Below are 23,052 nucleotides of genomic sequence, written 5' to 3'. Positions count from 1 at the left end.
TCAGATCGGGTCAATTCGGGTTGTAGCTTGGGCCGGTTTGGGTTGCTCCAAGATTCAGGTCTGCAAGGGTTCTAGGTTGCTACTGGGTTGGATTGTTGGGCCAACTGGGTTTGTTGGTGTTGGGTAACCAATTGTAATGGGCCTTGAGCTGTTTGAATTGTACAAAACAAATAAAAGTATGTTAGTTTAATGAAAATAATAATAATATATATATGTATGGACAGAAAAAGTGTGTCTACATCTATAATATATTAGTGCCGTATTCTATTTGGTTTATTATTTGGTCTACTATCATAGTAAGAGCCGCCCATGGGACCGACCATCACAATCGTTCCATCTACTTTATTCTAACTTTTAATTTAACCCATCATTATTTTTCTCAGTTTATTCATTTACTATTATTCTTTTTAACTCTTTCTTCTTTGCTGATATTGTTTTAGAAATCACATGATTTATTTATAACATGTCACATATAATAAAAATTTTAAAAAAATGAAAAGAGAGTCTTGAAAGTAAAACAAATTTAAAAATATCTTACACAATTTTAAAAATATCTTATTTTTAAAATTTATTTTTTATTTTTTCAAAATTATAGTTATACTTAATTTAATTCTTAAAAGATCATAAAATCATTTCAAAATGTAAAAAAACTCATAAGAAAATTGAAAAATCCAAAATTTCTTAAAATGTTATTATTTTTTCAAATTAAAATTAGTTTCTTATTTTTAAAGGCCTGTGTGTTTTTTTCTGATTTGATTTGATTTTTCTGTTTAAAGAATTTAAATATTTATTAATTTATTTATCAATTATATGGCACAATCTCTAGTTAAACATTGGGTAAACTTAAAAAAAATAGTACATGAGTAAACCTGAAAATTAAAGCCAATGTTATTAAAACCGGACCAGCCGGTTCGACCGGTTGAACCGTGAACCGGTAGCCTGTCCGGTCCGGTTAACTCTCAAAACCGGATTAGCACAGAACCGGCTGAAAACTGAGAAAATCGGGGTGAACCGGCTGAAAACCAGCAAAACCGGTTTGAATCGCCGGTTCACTTTTTTTCAACGTCATTTATTCAACGAGCCGAGTCAAATTCGAGTATTGTTGAGCTCGACTCGAACTCGAAAACTTTAAAAGTAAGCTCAACTCGACTCAAAAACTCACGAGCTAAAAATTATCAACTCGAAATATAATATTAAAACTTGAAATCGAAAAGGCTCGAACTCAAAAAAAAAATTGAAGTTCGATTGAAGCCTAAAATTTGAGCTCAATTGAAGCAAAAGAATAGTTCGCTTTAGGCTCACCAAAAGGATCTATGATTTTGAATGTCAAATTACCTCTATTATTTATAGAAGTAAGTTGGGATGCTCTTCTATGTTTTTTAGCCATGTAAGATTGTTTTGTTCTTATATTTTTACTCTTTAAACTTTTGGGATACTCTTCTATGTTTATTAGCCATGTGGGATTATTTTTTTTAAAACAATTAAACCAAATGACATCATTTGTTATGATTTTTTTTAAACCTCAATTTTATTTTTTTGATTATAGTTATATAATTATATTTATTATTTAATATGTTTTACCTTAAATATTATGTTGTAGTTAATTTGAATCATTTTGTTTCACTTGATTTTATGGTTTTTCATTTATACATGTTATGACTTGTGATATTTTTATACCTTTTAATATTGTAAACTTAAAAAAAGTGTTACATATATATATTAATATTGCTTTAAATATTATGTAAAATTAAAAAAAAATTATTTTATATAAAATTCAGTTCAACCGCGATTAAACCCGGTTGAACCAGTGAACCAGTAAATCAATACCTTCACTGGTTCAATGTCCGATCCAATTTTAAAAACATTGATTAAAGCACAGAGAAAAAGTGACTTTAGGTCTACTTTTCTCGCATACTTTTCATAATCACATAGAAAAATGGGGTTGTAATATAATTTACCATGAAAAGTCTAAATAATATAATCCACAAACTCAACTACTCTAATAACAACACATCAATTGGATAAAGCTTGTCCCCAATTATTATTATTATTATGGGTAAACTACACGTTTAATAATATAATTATCACTTTTATTCCGTTTTAATCATCTAATTACTTTTTTTTAATACTTAACATTATATTTTGATTTTATTTTGACTATCTATCTTTAAAAATATTCATAAAACTACTGACATAATATTTTTAAAAAAAAAATTCAATGATGACATGACATTACCTTACGATAACATGTTAGCATCACCGTTAATTTTACAAGGTGACCAATATGTGACCAAAATATATTCAAAACGTAAAGTTAAGTATGGTTTTGAAACAAAAAAATAGTTGAATGACCGAAATAGAACAAAAATGATAGCTAAGGTGCTAAACGTGAAACTTACCCTATTACCTTTCCTTCTAAAGTGTGCCATTATATAATCTCTCCTCTCTCTATATATATGTATATTACCCCTGTTAAACAAGAAGACTTAGCAAACAATATGGCAGAAGAAGTAAAGCTTTTCAAGACATGGTCAACCCCTTTTGGTTTAAGGGTTGTTTGGGCGTTGAAGCTCAAAGGTATAGAGTATGAATCAATAGATGAAGATCTATCCAACAAGAGTGCTCTGCTTCTTCAGTACAATCCTGTGTACAAGAAAGTCCCAGTTCTTGTTCACAATGGAAAGCCAGTCTCAGAATCACTTGTGATTCTTGAATATATTGATGAGACATGGAACCAGAATCCGCTATTGCCCGAAGATCCTTTCGAGAGAGCCAGGCAACGGTTCTGGGCCAAGTTCAATGAGGAAAAAGTAAAGATTTTCAGTTTCTGTATGCATTGGTTTTTGTACAAATAAACATGGGTGACATCTTGTTCTTGATGCAGCTTTTACCAACAATAATGGCCATTTTCACCAAGGAAGGGAAAGATCGAGAGGAAGCGATGGCCGCATGGGTGGAGAATCTGAAGTTCGTTGAAGAAGAGCTGAAAGGGAAGAAATTCTTCGGCAGCGAGAAGATAGGACTGGCAGATCTCGTTTTCGGTTGGATGGCTAACTTGATCGGTATTTTTGAAGAGGTAACTGGCTTGAAAATAGTTGATGAGAGATATCCACTATTGTTGGCATGGATGCAAGAGTTTTATGAACACCCTGTGATTAAAGATACATGGCCTCCCCATGACAAGATGATCATCAAGTGGCAAGCACTTTATGAAAACTACCATCCTGCAAAATAATCCCTTTGTGAGATCTTTCCATGAATTTTTTACATTATAATTTAGGCATCATATTGCTGCAATAAATTCAAAACTGTTTGTCAAGGCAAGGCCTTCAAGATAATATATATATGTATATGAATGTGTCAACATGTAAGCATGTATTTGCGCATCTAATTAGCAAAATGAATCTCTGTACTTTTTCATTTTCCTTTTGATGAAGAGAATGGAGACATCGGCATGGATGCATCACCAACGATCTCCACAACTACAGGTTCCATCATTGAAAAGATGAAGACGATTGGCGTCCCTTACTAAAATCTCCCTTTGCATAATCATTGATATATACTTGGTCACAGTGTGACAATCCCGCAAACGCGAAGGTTTTTCATAATCTGCAATGGCGTCCCGGGCTCTGTGTTCAATAATCCAAACGCCATTGCAAGCCTTTCACTGTGCCCGCAAAGCATGTCTCTTTTCTCATCCTCTTCAACGTCGTGCAAAACATATCTCAGATCAGCAACATAACCTTCCTTAGCCATCAACCCAGAAACTATCCCTAACAACTTATTAACCTCTTCAAATTGTTCAAAGAACTTATCCCCAGTTCCAAACACATACAATCTTCTTTTTATTTCTATCCAGCTACATCCAGGATCTTTTTTGAGCCCTCTAGCTTTTATGGATTTTCGTATCGTTCTCACTTGCTCCCACTTCCCTAAACTGGCGTTTATATTTGATGCTAAAACATAATACCCGGTATCATTTGGCTTTAGTTCAAAGGCATGCTCAGCAACACGTTCTGCAACCTGTGTTGCCACTTGATCGGCATGCACTAAGTAGAGAGCCCCATATACTTGCATCTGCTTCAGTGGCATCGATTTTATAAACCTCTCAGCTTTATATATCAATTGAGAACGGGAAAGAAGATCAACTACACAAGAATAATGTTCAATCCTAGGCTCCAAGTTGTAATCTTTCTGCATCTGGTCGAAACAAGCCAAACCCTCTTCTACTAAACCTGAATGGCTACAAGCATTAGATGATGGCAACAAAGGCAACATGGTCAGGAATAACACCAGCTGCTTCCATATCTTCAAAAGCTCTCAGCGCTTTGTGGCTTGCTCCATACATCACATATGCAGAGATCATAGCCAGTCCATGTCACAACATCTCTCACTTTCATATGGTCAAATACCTGGGCAGAATCATTTAAACTACCACATTTAGAGCACATTTCAATCGGTGGATTCCCAGTTGGAACGTCTGTTTCTGTTTCAAATCAAAATCTGAAAATACAGCCATGGATCTCCTTCCCTTGCCGTTTGGAAGTGAAAAACGAGCACATAGGCAAGATGCCTAGCACAGTGGCCACATCAGGCATCACTCCCTCAGACCTCATTTGATTAATCATTCTCAGTCCAAAAGTGAAATCCCCAGATTGAACACATGCAGCTATAATTTTATTCCATGTTACTCTATCATGAGTTTTCATGCTTTCAAATATTTTCACCGAGTAATTCAATGGCCCACATTTAGCATACATATCAGCCATGGAGTTATTGACAATGAGATCTGAATCAAATCCCAATTTAATTACATCACAGTGAATTTCTTTCCCCGGATCTTTGTCAACTAACCTTGTAGAAACAGAGAGGAGCATCACACAGGTAATAGAATCAACTTTCAGAACAACCTTCATACTACTAGCAAGCTTCAATGCTTCATCATAATTAACATACTGAATATAACAATTGATCATCGATTTCCACGAGACAGAATCCCTGCACATCATTCTGCCTACTACTTCTCGTGAAGCTGGCAAGTCACCACATTTCGTATACATATCAATAAGAATGTTATCAGAAGTAACATCACTCTGAAATCTCCTTTTCTTCATGTACTCATGAACGAACTTTCCTAATTTCAAGTCGCCTAAATGACCACAAGCACGAAGAACAGAAGTAATAGTTAGTAAATCAGGCTTAAACTAATCCACCACCAGCATAAACAACTCGATCGACTCTGTATGTAACTCCATCTGAGAATACCCACATATCAATGTGTTCCGAGTAACAGTATCTCTAAAAACCATTTCATCGAAATCCTTCGTGCTTCGATGAGCGTATTGTTGACACTAATTTTTCGCCAAAATCGCAGCTCCCTCTTCACGCCTTACGCAACCGTCGCCGGTTCTCTCGGTACCCACGTTCCAGAATCCCCCGGCGCAAGGAAGGCAAGTCACAACCAAGCAGAAGTTTAATCTTCGTATGACTCAAAAAACGGGGACTAAAAATAGTAAATGTTGTCCTATAAATTGATCGAGCACACTAGGGGGGGTGGAGGTTCATTCGAAGAAAAAAAACATACGAGAAGCAACGATCTGAAAAAAGAATTGGGAGGAGAAAAAAGAAAATAGAGAGAACAAGGGAGATTCGAAATATCGACTGAAAGAAAACACAGGGAAGAACAACATACCTTGAAAAAGTTACGATCTAACGGCGGAATAATCAGATCGGATTATTGAAAAGTTGAAAGGTTTTTAACTTTTTCGTGGAGTTGAAGGCCTCTTCTCGCAAAACCGGGGACGAATCCGAATTGTTGGCGTTGTGGATGGGTTTTTGGTTCACCCGACCCGAGAGCAAAAGAGTCTCTACCCGAGACCTGATTTGATCTAACCAAAATAAATTTATATCCGATCCGATCTGAATATATGACATAAAAATCTGATCCAACCTGAAATAATAAAAAAATTATTTTTTTTCAATAAAAATAGTGACTTAATTAAAATATATATATATATAGGGATATTATTGTAATTATCCCTAAATATATATGATAAAATTATATATTTTTTCAGGTCGGGTTGGGTCGGATTTTTTTCACCCTAGATCCGAACTCGACCGGACCCGAACACCACATAAAAAATCTGACCCGAACTTGAAATTTTTTAAAAAAAATCCGACCCGATCGAGTTGGATCGGGTTTAAATGCACAAAACCCTAGTTGAGACGAACCTTCCGTTGAAGTTTGAGATCAAACGGCGGAGAGTAACTGCGAAAAGCGATTCACCTGTTCCCGGCGAAAGCATTGTAACATTCACTCTCCTTCTCTCTTTCTGTGTTTTACGTGAAGGAGTGATAAAGATGAGCCTTTTTTGTGTTTTGTTTATGAACATGTGTTTAATACATTGGTTAAATTAAGCAATTAACCATTTTAGTTTTAGATGATTTAACTTCATTCTCTTGAGTTGCAACACTTTGGTCACTAATGTAAATTAACTCCTTTTTTATTTTTTAATTTTTTTATTTTATTTTTTTTATTTCAAAATGTAACTCTTTCTTATTTTTATTTGTTTTATATTCCATTTCCTTTTTTAATTTTTTATATATATATATTTTTTATTCTCTTATTTTTATTATTATTTTTATTTATTCTTTTATATTTATTTTTTTCAATTTATTTATTTAATTTTTCTCTAATTTAATTTTTTATTTTTTAGTTTTTTTACTTTTTTATTATTTGTTTTGATTTATTATTTTATTATTTTGTTTTTTTATCTAATATTTATTTATTATTTTTCTATCTAACATTTTCGTCCTTTTCTATAAGAATTCTAACTAATCAAATGTAAGCAATTTGAATCGGGTAATTTAAATTTAAATTTAAATTTTCGCAATCAAAGGACGGTTCAGGGGTGCTAATCCTTCCTTGACCATAACCGACTCCCGAACCGGACATATTTCTGGTAAGACGCATATAAGGTATGATGGTGTCCGACCCACCTAAATTCGTTTTAAAATGGTCGGTGACGACTCCAATTCATTCAAATCGAAGCCTAATTCCGGGCCCAACCGAAAGACGGAGGAGACAGCTTGGCAACTCTGCTAGGGATAGGTAAGTGAGTCAGGCCAAAATTAATTTTTCGGTTGTCTTTTTAAGCGAAAATTGCAAGTTTAAATTTTAATTTATTTATTCGATTTCAATCATTTATCTTTGATTATTTTTCAAATAAATAGTTGTATTGACGTTTTTTTCAATGATTTTAGATTTTTAACTTTTTCCATCTAAAGATATATACCCGAGCTCCGAACCCTTTTAAGTGGGGGTGAAAGCGACGCCTTCGTGAGAATTTATTCTTCGTATGGGCCTAGCAAGTAACCTTCGGGATTCATACCTTATGTCTTCATGTGAATTTATTCTCCGTATGGGCATAAGGGAAAGTATCCACTCGAGTTTAACTTAGTCCACATAAGCTTGTAATGGGCGTAGGACTAAGGGTCTGGCAAACCCAAAGGGCACCAGCAAGGAGAACTCATGTACCTTCTTTAGAACCTAAACTGGGAGAGTACAGGGAATTAGAGCCCACCCCAAAACCTCATTTCAAACCGTAAGATGTCAGAATTATTTCCTGCTTTACTTTCTATTCAAAGCATGCGAACTAGACAAATATGCGGTTAGGATTTATTTGAAATTAGCATGCGGGATAGAGATCATGTTCTGGTAGGAATAATAAGCATGTGGGGTAGATATCATGTGGGGTATGACTTTTATTTTCATGATTATTTGTTTTCACCTAACTAACTTTTTTTCATTTTTGTTATCTTTTATTTTATTTTCATCATTTGCATCATTCGAAAGAGATGTTGATCCACCAAAAACATATTCGTTAAACATAAATAGTCTGCATTAATGGACAAAGGGGTTGTAATACAAGAGGTAAAAAAATGTAGAGGTCCGACTATTGTCAGAAAAAAGACTCAGAAGGAAAAGGGAAACATTCTGCGTGGCAACTATGTGTCACATTTGATTAAGAAGACGTGGTGCCCACAATCAAGTACATCAAAAGTCAACTTTTCAAAAATTAGTTGACAAAGGTGGCAGGGGCAAGACGAGAAAAATGTTACTGACCTCGAGAGTCCATTCAAAGACAACAAGAACAAGATGACTAAACGATAGCTGAATTGGAAGCCATTGTCGACAAATTCAAGAAACAATCAAATGAACTTCAGATAAACCCTTTGATGGAGGATTTCAATGGCGTTTCCGTTATAGAATAGGTCCAGGAAAGGATGAAAGCCAGAGATGCAGTCATTCGATACTTCTGGAACAAGTACAAGAAGCAGCTCGTCACTTGCGTGATTTACCCAGAGAAGTCAGAACGGTTTGACAGGGTATTCGACCGATGACAGAAGAAGATAGAAGAAGATAGAAGAAGATATAAGACTAGCTAACTTGTTTCAGGGTTTAGGGGATCTAGTCTGGAAGTACCTTTAAATATGTTTATTGTCTCTTAAAAGATAAAACACTTTTGTCCCGATAAAGATTATTTATAATAACAGACATGTTTTCAGATCAATGCCTCGAACATTTCATGCATTTTTGCATTCTGCAACTACATTTCATTTTTAAGTATTTTCATGAAATTTCTTCATGGAGGAATCGATGAAATGGTCTTAACCACATGACACCACATGGAAGCAAGATTTTAACAATTAAAGAAAAAACTGAAATCGGTACAGTGGGAACCTGATCAGCTAATTGTAGGACTAAGCTTGTCAGGATAATCTGAGAAAAGAGTCCCCTTATCCTAAGGGCTACGGTGTTGAAGCTGTGTGTAATTATCACATAAGAAGCTCCAGACATTCCTCTGAGAACTATAAGGCACTGAAGCGTAAGATCCAAAACCTGATGGATTCAAGGGCATTGACAATTGAAGAATGGGGCATTACATCTACCATTTGCACTGAGAGCATTGTTTTGTTTGAACACATTTCTGATCTTTCATGTTTGCTTAATCTTTTAAACGACTGAATCTATGCTACCTTCTAAGGTGGAATAGTTGAACAAATTTTAATCTTTAATTCTTTGAATATTAAATTAATTAAATATTCTTTTAATTCTTCAAGGATTATAGATTTTTTACATGTGACAAGATTAGACCTCTCTTATCCTGTCTAAAAACCCCAAAATAAAGTACCTTGATTCTTTACCCAAAATAACTCATGGTCATTACCAAAAGACCAGATTTTGATATTACGACCCTTTGAAACTTTTAAACATTGCCTTTATCTTTTCAATGCACAAAGAGTCATACCCATACCTTTCTTTGAGTCAATAAAATCACATCATTGTCTTTTTAGACTCAAAATTGACATTTTTTATTCCATTAAAACCTAAGACATTGAGTTGTTCATTTGAACGTGAGCATTCTTCTAAGACACAACTTGGGGCATCTCGCAGGGAGCTTGAATATTGAGACATGTTGGGAGCAAGAAGCAAAAAGAAAAATTCATTCTAAATAATTATATCATGCATTAATTACACTGTTTTCATGTGAATAAAATTAATATTGAAAATCTATCCCCTTGGGGTACCTCTTCTGTGAAGACTTCCATGTATGAAATGATGAACGACTTTCTTTCTTTATCCCTTCACAATAGGAAAAAATATATATCCCTTGTGTCCCCTTTTGATCCTATAGTATTTTTCTTCTGATTCAACCCTAACCTAGGATCACCCTCCACACTGGGGGGCAAGGTGGAAGAAATCTGCTCACATGAGTGAAGACATCAATCTAAGGAGATACCAAAAGGTGAACCAAATGCCAAGTGCGAAGATCCAATCAAGAACAAAAAGAGAAGAAGAAAAAAGAGAAAAACAAATAAAAAAGTAAAAAGAAAATAAAAAAGAAAAAAACGAAAACAAAGGAAAAATGAATAAAAAAGAAAACAATACACATATGCAAAGATTCTTTCGGTTCAAATTATGAGATTGATCAAGCACAATTATTCCAAAATCACTTCACTCGAAGATCATGGAGAATCTAGAGAAAATTAAGAGAAACACATATGAGCATATTCAAATTTAGCAAGACAGGATTAAAGGCATCAGAATGAATTGATCCTTGGTTCAATACCCTAAAACACTTGTTTGGGCCTATTTATCCTTTTCTTTCATAACCATGAACCATGTCTTACGTTACGTACCTTAAAAATCCCTTCTAATCATACATGGATTTCTGAACGGAAGAGATTATCTTCAGATTTCATCCTGCCCATCAGGATTAATCTTTATTTGCAAAAAGTTTTCTAAAATCTTTAATGCATGATAGAGAAAAATTAAAAACGGGGTTCAAGACGTAAATTCTGAATGATGTCTTGAAACCAAAGGAGGATTCGAGTTGAAAACCTGAAAAGGCAGCTCAAATATAAAAATTGTGCAGCTGAGGCGCTCATATAAATTCCTTGTTAAGACATCGCACAATTCGAGTGTGACTCTGAAAGCTGGGAGTCAGAGAACACTTTCAGTAGAGGGGCACACAAGCTACCCCATCAAACCATTGAGCATCAAATAAACAAAAATATCAAACCTTTGACCAAACATAATAACCTGAGACTTTTTTATCTTTTCCTTACTTAACCATTTCCCAAAGATAGCTTTAATCTTGACACTTGTCAAATAGCTATAATTTATTAAATGATTAACACTGCAATTAATTCTTTGATGTCCAATGAACTCTAGTTTTATGATTTGTCTCAATTATGAAACCGAGAAAGGGGCAATATTTTCAAAACTTTTGATTAAACATTTTTCAAAACTCTTCTAATTGATATTTTTAGAACTTTTGAAAATAAAAAAAATAATAAAAACACTTTTCAACCTAGACAATCTCTCTACAGTGGATCTTGGTATTTGACATGTGGTTCTCAGACGCAAAGCTCATATTTAAAATCAGTACTGAAGCAATAGAGTGCATCTTTGAAGATTCAACATCAAATGTTAGGGCATCTTTTGAGATTCAATATCGAATATCGGGGTATCTTTGGGAATTCAATATCCTGGTGCGGATTATCAGATCTTTTGGAGGTCTTTCCTCCACATACAGGAACAAACAGACAAAGAATGAGGCTCCATCCAAGGGATAAAACAGAATTTATTCATATTGCATGCATCTTAGACATACTTAAGAGTATAGCATTCATCATTTTTAGCATACATAATATTTTGCAGCTTTTTGAGTCAAGATTCATGCTTCACAACGAAAGATATTGAACTCGAAAGAGATGTAATTTACAAGTGTGGATTTTAACTTCACCACGAAGGAAGTCCAATTAAAAGCTCAATTTCACAACGAATGAGCCATCCACGATTTGAACTTCACGAAGAAGGATATCGTGCCTGATAAAGTGATTTAGCGTCACAACAAACATGCCATCCACAAATTTGACTTCCTTAAGTCAGCTATTAGAGCTTCTGAAAGAATATCTTTAATATGCAGGAACAAGCAGATTATCGATTGCCTTTGAGATTGTTTCTCTCAAAACAAGAGGTTGTCTCGCTTGAGACTAATTTACTCAAAACAAAGTTTTGTCTCTTTTGAGACAATTTCCCTTAAAACAAAGTTTTGTCCGAGACAGTTTCTCTTGAAACACCAATATTTGAATATGTTTCCCTTGAAACAAAATTTTGTCTCCCTTGAGACAGTTTCTCTTGAAACACAAAAAACCTTTGAAAATATTTCTCTTGAAACAAAAGACCTTTGAGTTCGACTACGCTCAGCTCCAAGGCTCAGCATTTGCAGTATAGCTTAAGGCAAGAATGGCTATCTGCCAAAGACCCTTGAGGTCGATTACACTCAGCTTCAAGGGCATATCATTTGCAACATAACTCAAGGCTAGAAGGTTTATCTGCCAAAGACCTTAGAGTTCGATTGCAATCAGCTCAAAGGCACTATCATTTGCAGCATAGCTTAAGTCGAGAAGAGTTATATGCTAAAGACCTTCGAGTTCGACTATGCTCAGCTCCAAGGCACATCATTTACATCATAGCTCAAGAAAAGAAGGGCTATCTGTCAATAAAATTGTCGAGTTTGATTCCATTCAGCTTGATGACACCTCAATCACACTACTGTCCGGTTGCAATCGAGGTTTTCAAGTCGAGAAGAAGACCCAGGTTAACCGTGCCTCAGTAACAAAAAAAAAAGTTATATGTCAACGAAGACCCTTCGAGTTCGATTTCATTCAGCTCGAGGACTTATCAACCACATGGTAGAGTTAAGGAAATACTTTCCAGTCGAATATTCCAACCAAGATCTTTAAACCGAGAAGAAGACCGAGGTGGACTGCAATTTGAAGCCATATCATGATTTCGAGCTACGACTTCAATTCCATATTATTTCAAGATGGACTCGACTTCGCGTCAGATGAGCCATCCGCAACTAAATTCGACAGGACTTATTCTTCTCCACCGAACAAAAATTTGTGTCTTTTTATCTTTGTCCTATTTTTCGTTCCACGAAAAAGGACAAAGAGGGGCACCTGTTGACATTAATTTTTTGCCAAAATCGCAACTCTCTCTTCACGCCTTACGCAACTGTCACCGGTTCTCTTGACACCCACGTTCCTGAATCCTCCAGCGCAATGAAGGCAAGTCACAACCAAGCAGAAGTTTAATCTTCGTATGACTCAAAAAACCGGGACTAAAAATAGTAAATGTTGTCCTATAAATTGATCGAGCACACTAGGGGGAGGGAGGAGATTCATTCGAAGCAAAAAACATACGAGAAGCAACGATTTGAAAAAAGAATTGGGAGGAGAAAAAAGAACATAGAGAGAACAAGGGAGATCGAACGATCGACTGAAAGAAAAGACAAGAAAGAACAACATACCTCGAAACTGTTACGATCCAACGGCGGAATAATCAGATCGGATTAGTGAAAAGTCGAAAGGTTTTTAACTTTTTCGTGGAGTTGATGGCCTCTTCTCTCAAAATTGGGGACGGATCCGAATTGTTGGCATTGAGACGAACATTCCGTTGAAGTTTGAAATCAAATGGCGGAGAGTGACTGCGAACGGCAGTTCACTTGTTCCCGGCGAAAGTATTGTAACATTCACTCTCCTTCTCTCTTTCTGTGTTTTACGTGAAGAATTGATAAAGATGAGTCTTTTTGTGTTTTGTTTATGAACATGTGTTTAATACATTGGTTAAATTAAGCAATTAATCATTTTAGTTTTAGATAGAGTTTGATGTAGCTTCATTCTCTTGAATTGCAACACTTTGGTCACTAATGTAAATTAACTCAATTTTTATTTTTTTATTTTATTTTTTTATTTCAAAATGTAACCCTTTCTTATTTTTATTTGTTTTATATTCCATTTCACTTTTTTATTTTTTTTATTTTTTTATTTATTTTATTTTTTTATTTTTTTGACTTATTTTTTATATTTTTTTCAATTTATTTATTTAATTTTTCTCTGATTTAATTTTTTATTATTTTTATTATTTTTATTATTTTATTATTTGTTTTGATTTATTATTTTATTATTTATCTAATATTTATTTATTATTTTTCTATCTAACAATTTCGTCCTTTTCTATAAGACTTCCATCCAATCAAATGTAAGCAATTCGAATCGGGTAATTTTAATTTTAATTTTCGCAATTAAAGACAACCGATAAATCAATTGGTACCGAAAGGGATGTTCAGGGTGCTAATCATTCCTTGACCGTAACTGACTCTTGAATCCGACACATTTATGGTAAAACGCAGATCATGTAAGATGGTGTCCGACCCACCTAAATTCGTTTTAAAATGACAGGTGGCGACTCCAATTCATTCAAATTAAGCCTAATTTCAGACCCAACCGAAAGATGGCGGGGACACCTATTAAAATTGAAGTACATAGAAAGAAGTCCATTGCTTACCAGAACATCATAGTGAACTCCTATCTTCTCAACCAAACAATGAACAAGCTCACCTTCTTTACATTAGTCAAACCTCCGCAAGCAGGCAAAACACTCGAAACAGTAAAAGAATACGGCATAATTCCCGCCACTCTTGCCATGTTATAAACTTCCAATGCTTCTACCCAATACCGATTTGCACTATACCCTGAAATTAAACTATTCCAAGACCTCTATTTTGAAAATCGGATCAGACCGGCCGGTTCAACCGGGAACCGTTGCTTAGTCCGGTTTAATCTAAACCGGTTGAATCGCTATTAGTGAATCGGCCAGAACCACTGAACCGTTCGAACTGGACCGGCTGAAAACCGGGAAAACCGGGATTTTTGTTTTTTTTTTTTAAAAATGAAACCAAACAACGTCGTTTGTTAAACGAGCCAAGTCGAACTCGAGTATTGCTGAGATCGACTCGAACTTGAAAACTTTAAAAGTAAGCTCAACTCAACTCAACTCAAACTCACAAGCTAAAAATTATCAAGTTCAACTCAAACTCGAAATATAATATTGAAACTTGAACTCAAAAAGGCTTGAACTCAAAAAAAATTAGAAGCTCGATTGAAGCCTAAAATTCGAGCTTGATTGAAGTGAAAGAATAGTTCACTCAATGCTCACCAGAAGGCTCCATGATTTTGAATGTCAAATTACCTCTATTATTTATAAAAGTTAGTTGTGATACGCTTCTATGTTTCTTAACAATGTGAGATTGTTTTGTTCTCATATTTTTACTCTTTAGACTTTTGGGATGCTCTTCTATGTTTCTTAGCCATGTGAGATTGTTTTAAAAAAAATTAAACCAAACAATATCATTTCGTTATGATTTTTTAACCTCAAATTTATTTTTTAATTATAATTATATAATTATATTTATTATTTAATATATTTTACCTTAAATATTATGTTGTAGTTAATTTGAATCATTTTGTTTCACTTGATTTTATGGTTTTTAACTTATATATGTTATGACTTGCTTTGAATATGATTTGTGATATAAAAAATTATTTTTTATTGAATATTTTTTGTATTTTTATTTAATTTTTTAAATAATTATGACGTCGTCCGGTTCTTCCGACCGGTCAGACCGGTTCGACCGGTAAATCGATGAACCGGTAGTATGACCAGTTCTCAAAACATGTCCAAGACACAAAATCCCTTTCAGGCATTCCATCAAACACCTTTAAAGCTTCTTCAAGCAACCAAGCCTTGCATACATATCAACCAAGGCATTCCCTATATACAAATCCGAGCCTAAATCCATCTTCAAAACGTTCTGATGAACAACTTGTCCCATTTCAATATCCACCAAAGCAGCACAATAGTTGATAACAGAAGGAAAAGTAAATTTATCAGGTAAAACATTCATTCTTCGCATTTGGCTATAAAAACCAAGTGCTTTAGAGAATAACCCATTGTGGGTAAGAGCTCGAATGGACGAATTCCATTGGTAAACAATGGCTGAACGTGAAACTTGGCGGAAAAGAGAGAATGAAGAAGTTGGGTCCATGAATTGGGCATATTTGCTTATAAGCTTACCTGAGAAGAAGGAAGATTTTTCGAATCCTAGAATTATAAGTTTTGAGTGGATTTTGTGAAGCTGTTTAGAGTTTGATGCTGATGATAAGGCTTTGGAGAGAGAAGAGTAAAGGAATTCATTTGTAGCTTCTTGTAAAGGGCTGAATTTTGATGTACTTTTCAGGAAGCTCAAGCATATTCCAGTCTCGGAGTTAGATTTCCTCCAACAGGCTAAAACTTTTGCTTAATTTATGCACATTTTCACCACTTACCTAATGAAACTTCGGGTGAACTAAATCCATGGCACTTAATTATGGAAAGATTATATTTTAAGCATTATTTTTTATGTTTGATCGAGAAAATGATATGCTAATTAATAAAATTGATATAATTATACATTTGGTCCTCATTTTTTTATGCATTATATAATTTGATCTTAATTTTTATTTAATTTAAAAAAATTAATTATTTATCTGGTAGTGATACATGTTACTAATGGCAAGTGTCATGACATATATCACTACTTAATTAGAGAGTTTTTTTTTCTTTCATTTATGTTTGCTAATTTATATTCATTCGTTTATGTTTTCTAGACCCATTTGAAATTCACTTAATAAATTTTAACCTTAAATCCACTAATATTTTTAAAGTCAATTAATTTTAAGCCCAAATAAAAAAAATATTCAAATCAATTAAAGAAATATAAATCATAAAATATTTGGAAAGGAAAAAATTCTTCTCAAATATAAACCTAATTAATTTTATGTTCGTTCGTTTATGATCATTTACGTTAATTTGTATTTGTTCATTTGTGTTCGTTTATCATTTTAATGGACGAACATGAATTAATACTGTCGAAACGATTTTTTTTTCGAATGGGGAAAAGAAGGGTCTCGTTTCGAAATATTTTGATGATCGGTTAACGATAAAATGTAGTTCGAGGAGTCGCCACCAATATTTGATTAGGGTGTGATTAGGCACCAAAAAACGTATTTGTTATTTTAATAAAATATTAGGTTTAATTAAAACAACAAACTTGTGGTATGTGTTACCAAAATTCGAGTTCGATAGTCGGTTACGTGTAGGGAAGGGTTAGCACCCCCCACAATGTCCTAAATCAGTACCTAGTCGATTAATTAATTGTCTTCGCAATGAAATTTACAAGTTTGAGTCTAATTTAATTTAAGATCCCCTAAAAATAACATTCTTTGAATTTTTGGACGGAACAGAATAATATTTAATTATTTCCTATAGAGAAGAATCGATCTCCCATACCTTGAAGCAATCGATTCTTACTCCAATCGAAATAAAGAAATATTAAAATTCTATTCTAAAGTTCACTATTAATTCAAAATAACAACATCCAAAATAATTTTAAGAGTGAAAACGATAATATATACTTATTTTTAATCAAATAAATGACCTTTCTTGTATTAAAACAATCATTTATTACCCCCAATTGAAATAAAAAGATTTACTATTTCATCTTAAAATTCAATATCAATTCAAGTGAAAAGATAATATCTAATGATTTCCAATCAATAATAAATGACCTCTCATGCCTTAAAACAGACATTTATTACTCCGACCGAAATGAAAATATATTACCATTCTTAATATCAATTCAAATGTTTTTATTTTGAAAACCTATCGAGGAAACACATGCAAAAAAAAGCGAATTAAAAGCATATATCAAGCAAGTATAATTAATTATTTATTTTACCAATATTTAATGAGAATATAGATGTTCAATTATTTAAATATCTCGAGACGAGACCTTAGATTCGATCTAACAGTCTTTTGTCAACGAATTTAATTAAAAGAACATGATCTTTTTCTCAATCCCCGAATTTAAAAATAAATTCGATTTAATTCGTGTCACTAAATGAGATAGACTTTCATTTTAAAATTATCGAAAGTAACTTTCTTACATGTTAAGATAGTCACTTTACGACAATATTAAAATGATCGAATACTACCCTCAGTCAATTTATTTCGATTCGAGTCAATTGATGCTTATTAGGGTATCATGCAAAATTAATTAAGACTAAAATGAACTAACATGCAAAACTTAAAATAAAATCAAAATAGGACTAAAACATAAACAATCAAATCATCATGCCAAAATTAAAACAAAATAAAGTATAAAAGTGACTAAAATGAGTATTTTCAATATTAAGTGCTAAAATTACAAAGAATAAAAATAAATAAAACATTTGGACTAAATTAAAATAAATAAAAAAGTGTATGACCAAATTAAAATAAATAAATAAATATTGAGATTCGAAATATACAAATGCAGAAACTATAGAGGCTATCTAATAAATATTACATTTTCTAGCCTAAAATATGTATTCGAAATAAAAGGGGATATTACAAAATCAGTCCCTAATCATTTAAAAAAAATTAAACAGCCACTACAAATGACCAAGTTACAAAACACACATAAACATACAGGGACTATACGACAAATAACCCTAAAAGTTATATAATATGCATAAAAGTGGGTAAATCACAAAAACAATCCCTATACATAACTAACATGCAAAAACATGGCTAAACCAGGGGGACTAAATACCAATCAAACCAAAAATTACAAATCATAAACATAAATGGGAAAATTATGAAAATGATCCCTACACATGACTATTCTGCAAAAACGCGCTAAAAGTTTAGGGACTAAACATCAATTTTTCCTAAAATTTTTCTATAAATAAAAACAATTGATTTTTTTTTTCATTTCAAACTGAGTTTTCAAAAAAATCTCTTTTTCCTTTCTCAAATTCCCTTGGCTGGCCCACTACTGGCCGCCTCAAACCATCTCTAGCCATCGTCCGACCACCGTTTCGTCCGCTGTAAATGGTAGTCGGAATCTCGAAACTCAACCAAACACCCTAAAACACTCATCTCACTCACCTAAGACAATGAGTTTTCGTTCACTCAACTTCATGCTTTGGAATATGATGAGGGATTTGTTTTGCTTCTTGTTGGGGGAAAATCAGATCTGGGAACGTCGATTCATTCCATTTTTGCTCAGGGAAGATTGAATCGAGGCAGACTTGTTCCACTGTTACTCAAGGAATAACAAATCTTGAAAGGGAGGGATATGTTCCGTTTCTTCTTGAGGGAAAATCAGATCTGGAGACATTGATTCATTCCACTGTCACTTAGGGAAGATTGAATCGAGGCAGACTTGTTCCACTGTTACTCAGGGAATATCAAATCTTGAAAGAAAATGATATGTTTCACTTCTTGTTGAGGGAAAATCGGGTCTCCGGATGTTGATTCATTCCACTGTCACTTAAGGAAGATTGAATCGAGGCAAACTTGTTCTACTGTTACTAAGGGAATATCAAATCTTGAAAGAGATGGATCTATTCTACTTCTTCTTGAGGGAAAATCATATATGGGGACGTTGATTCATTCTACTATCACTAAGGGAGGATTGAATCGAGACAAACTTGTTCCACTGTTACTCATGGAATATCAAATCCTGGAAGAAATAAATATGTTCCACTTTTTCTTGAGGGAAATACCAGATATGGGGACGTTGATTCATTCTATAGTCACTTAGGGAAGATTGAATTGAGGTAGACTTGTTCCACTATTACCCAGGGAATATCAAATCTTGGAAGAAAGGGATCTGTTTCGCTTCTTCTTGAGGGAAAATCAGATATGGAGGCGTTGATTTATTCCACTGTCACTTCAGGGAAGATTGAATCGAGTTTGATTCGTTTTTTCTTGTCTTCAAGAATATCAAATCTAAAAAATAAACATTAGCCTTTGTTAGTATGTGTTTGAGGATTCGAAAACATCATACCTGAAAGTCTTGGGAGGATAATCTTTGGAAAGTGATTTCTCATGCGGAAACTTGTATTTCAGCCACCGAACATGGAAACCTGCATTGGTTACTTTTTATATTGGGTCCTTACATCTCCATCTTTTCCTTTTAGAGAACATGTAAGTTCTCAATTGCATTTATCATTATCATGCATTTATGTCATGATCCTATTTATGCCTAAAATGTGTGCAATGGTACAGTTCTTTTTAGGGTATTTTCTTTTCAAACGAGAACTTTCTCTTGTCGACGGCCTTGTAATTCAGTCGAATTTGGGGAACGAAAAATCAGCAGTAGTTCACCCTGGCTGACAACTCTGGTCGGACACTCTTTGGTTGAACGTGACTTTGATTCTCTTTACTCTTGAACCCAGGCGCTTTCCATGACCAGCTACTTGATCGGTGACAAAACCTCTTGGATTATCCCACCTTGCTGAGATTTTACGTGTATCCCAAAGGCTTTAACTTCCTATTGCCCAACATCACGTAAGCATCATGCTAAAGCCATTTTCAACTTCGGAATACCTGCACTTTTCCAAAACTTTTTGTACAATAATGCACGATGATCTCATGTTTCCCGAGTTAATCTACATGTTTTTATTTTCAATTAGGATGCTTGCAACGTGGTTTTAACAAGAAAAATACCATTTTTTTAATTTATAAATAAAGAATTTTGGGTAAATACATGGCAAACTTTTAACTAGAATAATCAAAAGAAAACACAGTAGGCATCCTCAGATATTAAGTATAATTTTTTAATGACAGGTAAGCAATTTTTTTATTTTTTAATGAGTAACCAAAATAAAATAAAAACAAAATATTAAGTATAATTTTTTAGAAAATAATAATTGAATGACCAAAATGAAATAAAAATGATAGTTAGAGTACTAAACATATAATTTACCCTCAAAATTTATATTCCCACGACAGTAATCTTTTGATATGAGCAAATGGATCGAAGTGGTTATCTAAATAGTCTCGAATATTTTGTTCATATATAGGCATGTAAACGAACCCGAACACACACGAACGGAGGTATGTTCATATCCGTTTATTTAATAAATAAACGAACATAAACGAACATGAACATAAACGAATAATTTTTTTTTTGTTCATGTTCGTTCATTAAGGAATATAGCTTGTTCATGTTCGTTCACGTTCGTTCATTTAAATGATAAGCGAACATAAACGAATGTAAACGAACGAACACAATAAACGAACATAAAAGAACAACACAAACACAAAAAACAAACTTATTCGAACACAACAAATAAAGTCTGAAAGTTAATTTGTTCAACAAAACAATCTTCTTGAAATCCAAACAACTTCAATAATCTTCGTAACATATTCAACTTGCCATCTGTTCGAACAGAAATAACGAACATAAATGAACATAAATGAACGAACATAAATGAATGAACATATAATCGAACGTTCACGAACGTAAATAAACGAACGAGCCCTTTGTTCGTGTTCGTTCATTTAATTAAATGAACGTAAAATCTTGTTCATGTTCGTTCATTTATAAATAAAAAAACATAAACGAACTTCCCGCCGCACGGTTCATGAACGATTCGCTGAACGTTCAGTTCATTTACATGCCTATTCATATATATATATATATATATCTAATAATTTAAAATAATAATAAAATGTTATTTGCTTAGAATTATTTTTAGCATGTTGATAGTAGACACACATCTTTTCCACTCAGTTATATAAATCCAAAATTTGAAGAGAATAATATTTTTTATCATTAATATAATTTAATAAATTTAAATTTTAATATTCTTAAAAGGATTAAATTTAATTATTTTCTATAATATATTAGTGCCGTATTCTATTTGGTTTATTATTTGGTCTACTATTACGTAGTAAGAGCCGCCCACGGGGACCGACCATCACAGTCGTTCCATTCTTTTTCAAAGAAAAATTCATTTCTTCTCTTTCTTTTTAATTTTTGGCTTAATATCGCATTTTCTTCAACTACTTTATTCTAACTTAAAAAATATATTTTTTCAAAATTATAATTATACTTAATTTATTTTTTTAAAAGATCATAAAATCATTAAAAACTGTATAAAAACTCATAAGAAAATTGAAAAATCCAAAATTTCTTAAAATGTTATGATTTTTTCAAAAGAAAATTTGGATTTTCTTATTTTTAAAGGCTGTGTGTTTTTTTATGATTTGATTTGATTTTTCTGTTTAAAGATTATAAATATTTATTAATTTATTTATCATTATATGTCACAATCTCTAGTTAAACTTTTTAATAATAACATCAATTGTTGGACAGAGTAAGTGGTAAACTTAAAATTAAATAGTACACGAGTCAACTTGAAAATTAAAGTACCAGATAAAAGGCAGAAGCGGGGCTATGACAATAATCAATTTGAGCACGGAACAGTGTCTCGAAATAACAAGTATCAAAAAAAAATTAAATTTATTACAATAAAAATCTTATTTTTTGGGTTTAATTTCACTTTACTAAAAATGAACTCATATTCATGATCATCCTATCTTACACCGTTAGAATTTGAGTTAGTAATATCATAATCTCTCTGTATATACTGCATTTAAACTTTATAATTTTTAATAAGAATCTCTTTTTAAGAAATTATATGAAGACTTCAACGTCCTAACCCGACTATGATAAAAAGTGACTTTAGGTCTACTTTTCTCACGTACATTTCATCATCACATAGAAAAATGGGGTTGTAATATAATTTCCCATCAACACATCATTTGGATAAAGTTTGTCCCCAATTATTATTATTTTGAGTAAACTAAACGTTTAATAATCTAACTATAACTTTTATTCCGTTTCAATCATGTAATTATTATTTTTAAATACCTAACATTATATTTTAATTTTGTTTTGAGCATCTATCGTTAAAAAATTCATAGAACTACTGACATGATATTTTTAAAGAAAATTTTCAATAATGACATGATATTACCTTGTGATAACATGTTAGCATCACCGTTAATTTTATAAAGGTGGGTGACCAAAAATATAACCAAAACGTAAAGTTAGGTATGATTTTGAAATAAAAAATAGATAAGTGACCAAAATGAAATCAAAATGATAGTTAAGGTACTAAACGTGTGACTTACCCTATTACCTTTCCTTCTAAAGTGTGCCATTATATAATCTCGGATGACAAAAAAAACTCGAACCCGACAGGGAAAACCAAAAATCGAATTAAACGGGATGGAGAAAAACCGTTTATGCTAAACGGGGACGGGGACGGGGAAAATCCGTTTATGCTAAACGGGGACGGGTTTGGTAATCCCTACCCCGATTATCCGATTACCCGGCCCAATACCCGACCCGATAAATATTAAAAATAATTATATATATATATATATAATATTAATAAATTTAATTTAATTTAAATTAAATTAATATATATATATATATATATATAATATTTATATATATTTAATTTAAATATATATACCATACTCGATACCCGGCCCGATACCCGTTTAAATAACCGTTTATGCTAAACGGGGATATCTATTTAAATAACCGTTTATGCTAAACGAGGATACTCGTTTCCCCGCGGTTTTCCCTGATTACCCGATGGGGATCCCCGTTAAATCCCCGCGATTTTTTAAGCGGGAACGGATACAGGTTTTTTAAACGGAAACCGGACGGGGACCAATACCCGGCCTGAATCTGCCCGTTGCCATCCCCCCTCTCTCTCTCTCTCTATATATATATATATATATATATA

The 23,052-nt window shown here is 33.0% G+C and overlaps 1 protein-coding gene and 1 pseudogene across 1 annotated transcript; one reads left to right on the top strand and one right to left on the bottom strand.

Moving 5' to 3' along the window:
- The first annotated feature begins 2,444 nt into the window (after positions 1–2,444).
- Positions 2,445–3,420, top strand: LOC120176956 (probable glutathione S-transferase). The gene is made up of 2 exons (XM_039183231.1): positions 2,445–2,810; positions 2,885–3,420. Exons 1-2 carry the CDS (start codon positions 2,457–2,459, stop codon positions 3,233–3,235), a joined length of 705 nt encoding a protein of 234 aa, XP_039039162.1. The 5' UTR covers positions 2,445–2,456; the 3' UTR covers positions 3,236–3,420.
- LOC120176935 lies at positions 2,603–15,461 on the bottom strand (annotated as a pseudogene).
- Between the last annotated feature and the right edge of the window lie 7,591 nt (positions 15,462–23,052).

This window comes from Hibiscus syriacus, unplaced genomic scaffold (assembly GCF_006381635.1).
Source record: "Hibiscus syriacus cultivar Baekdansim isolate YM2019G1 unplaced genomic scaffold, ASM638163v2 tig00112261_pilon, whole genome shotgun sequence".
NCBI classification, from domain to species: Eukaryota; Viridiplantae; Streptophyta; class Magnoliopsida; order Malvales; family Malvaceae; genus Hibiscus; species Hibiscus syriacus.
The sequence above is the reverse complement of the archived record's forward strand: the minus strand, read 5'-3'. Positions and strand labels throughout refer to the sequence as shown.

What these genes read in the sequence shown, in the direction of transcription:
- LOC120176956 (XM_039183231.1), top strand. Translation starts at nt 2,457, where the DNA reads ATGTATATTACCCCTGTTAAACAAGAAGACTTAGCAAACAATATGGCA. An exon ending in CCAAGTTCAATGAGGAAAAA is followed by an intron (nt 2,811 to 2,884) that starts GTAAAGATTTTC and finishes TTCTTGATGCAG; the next exon opens with CTTTTACCAACAATAATGGC.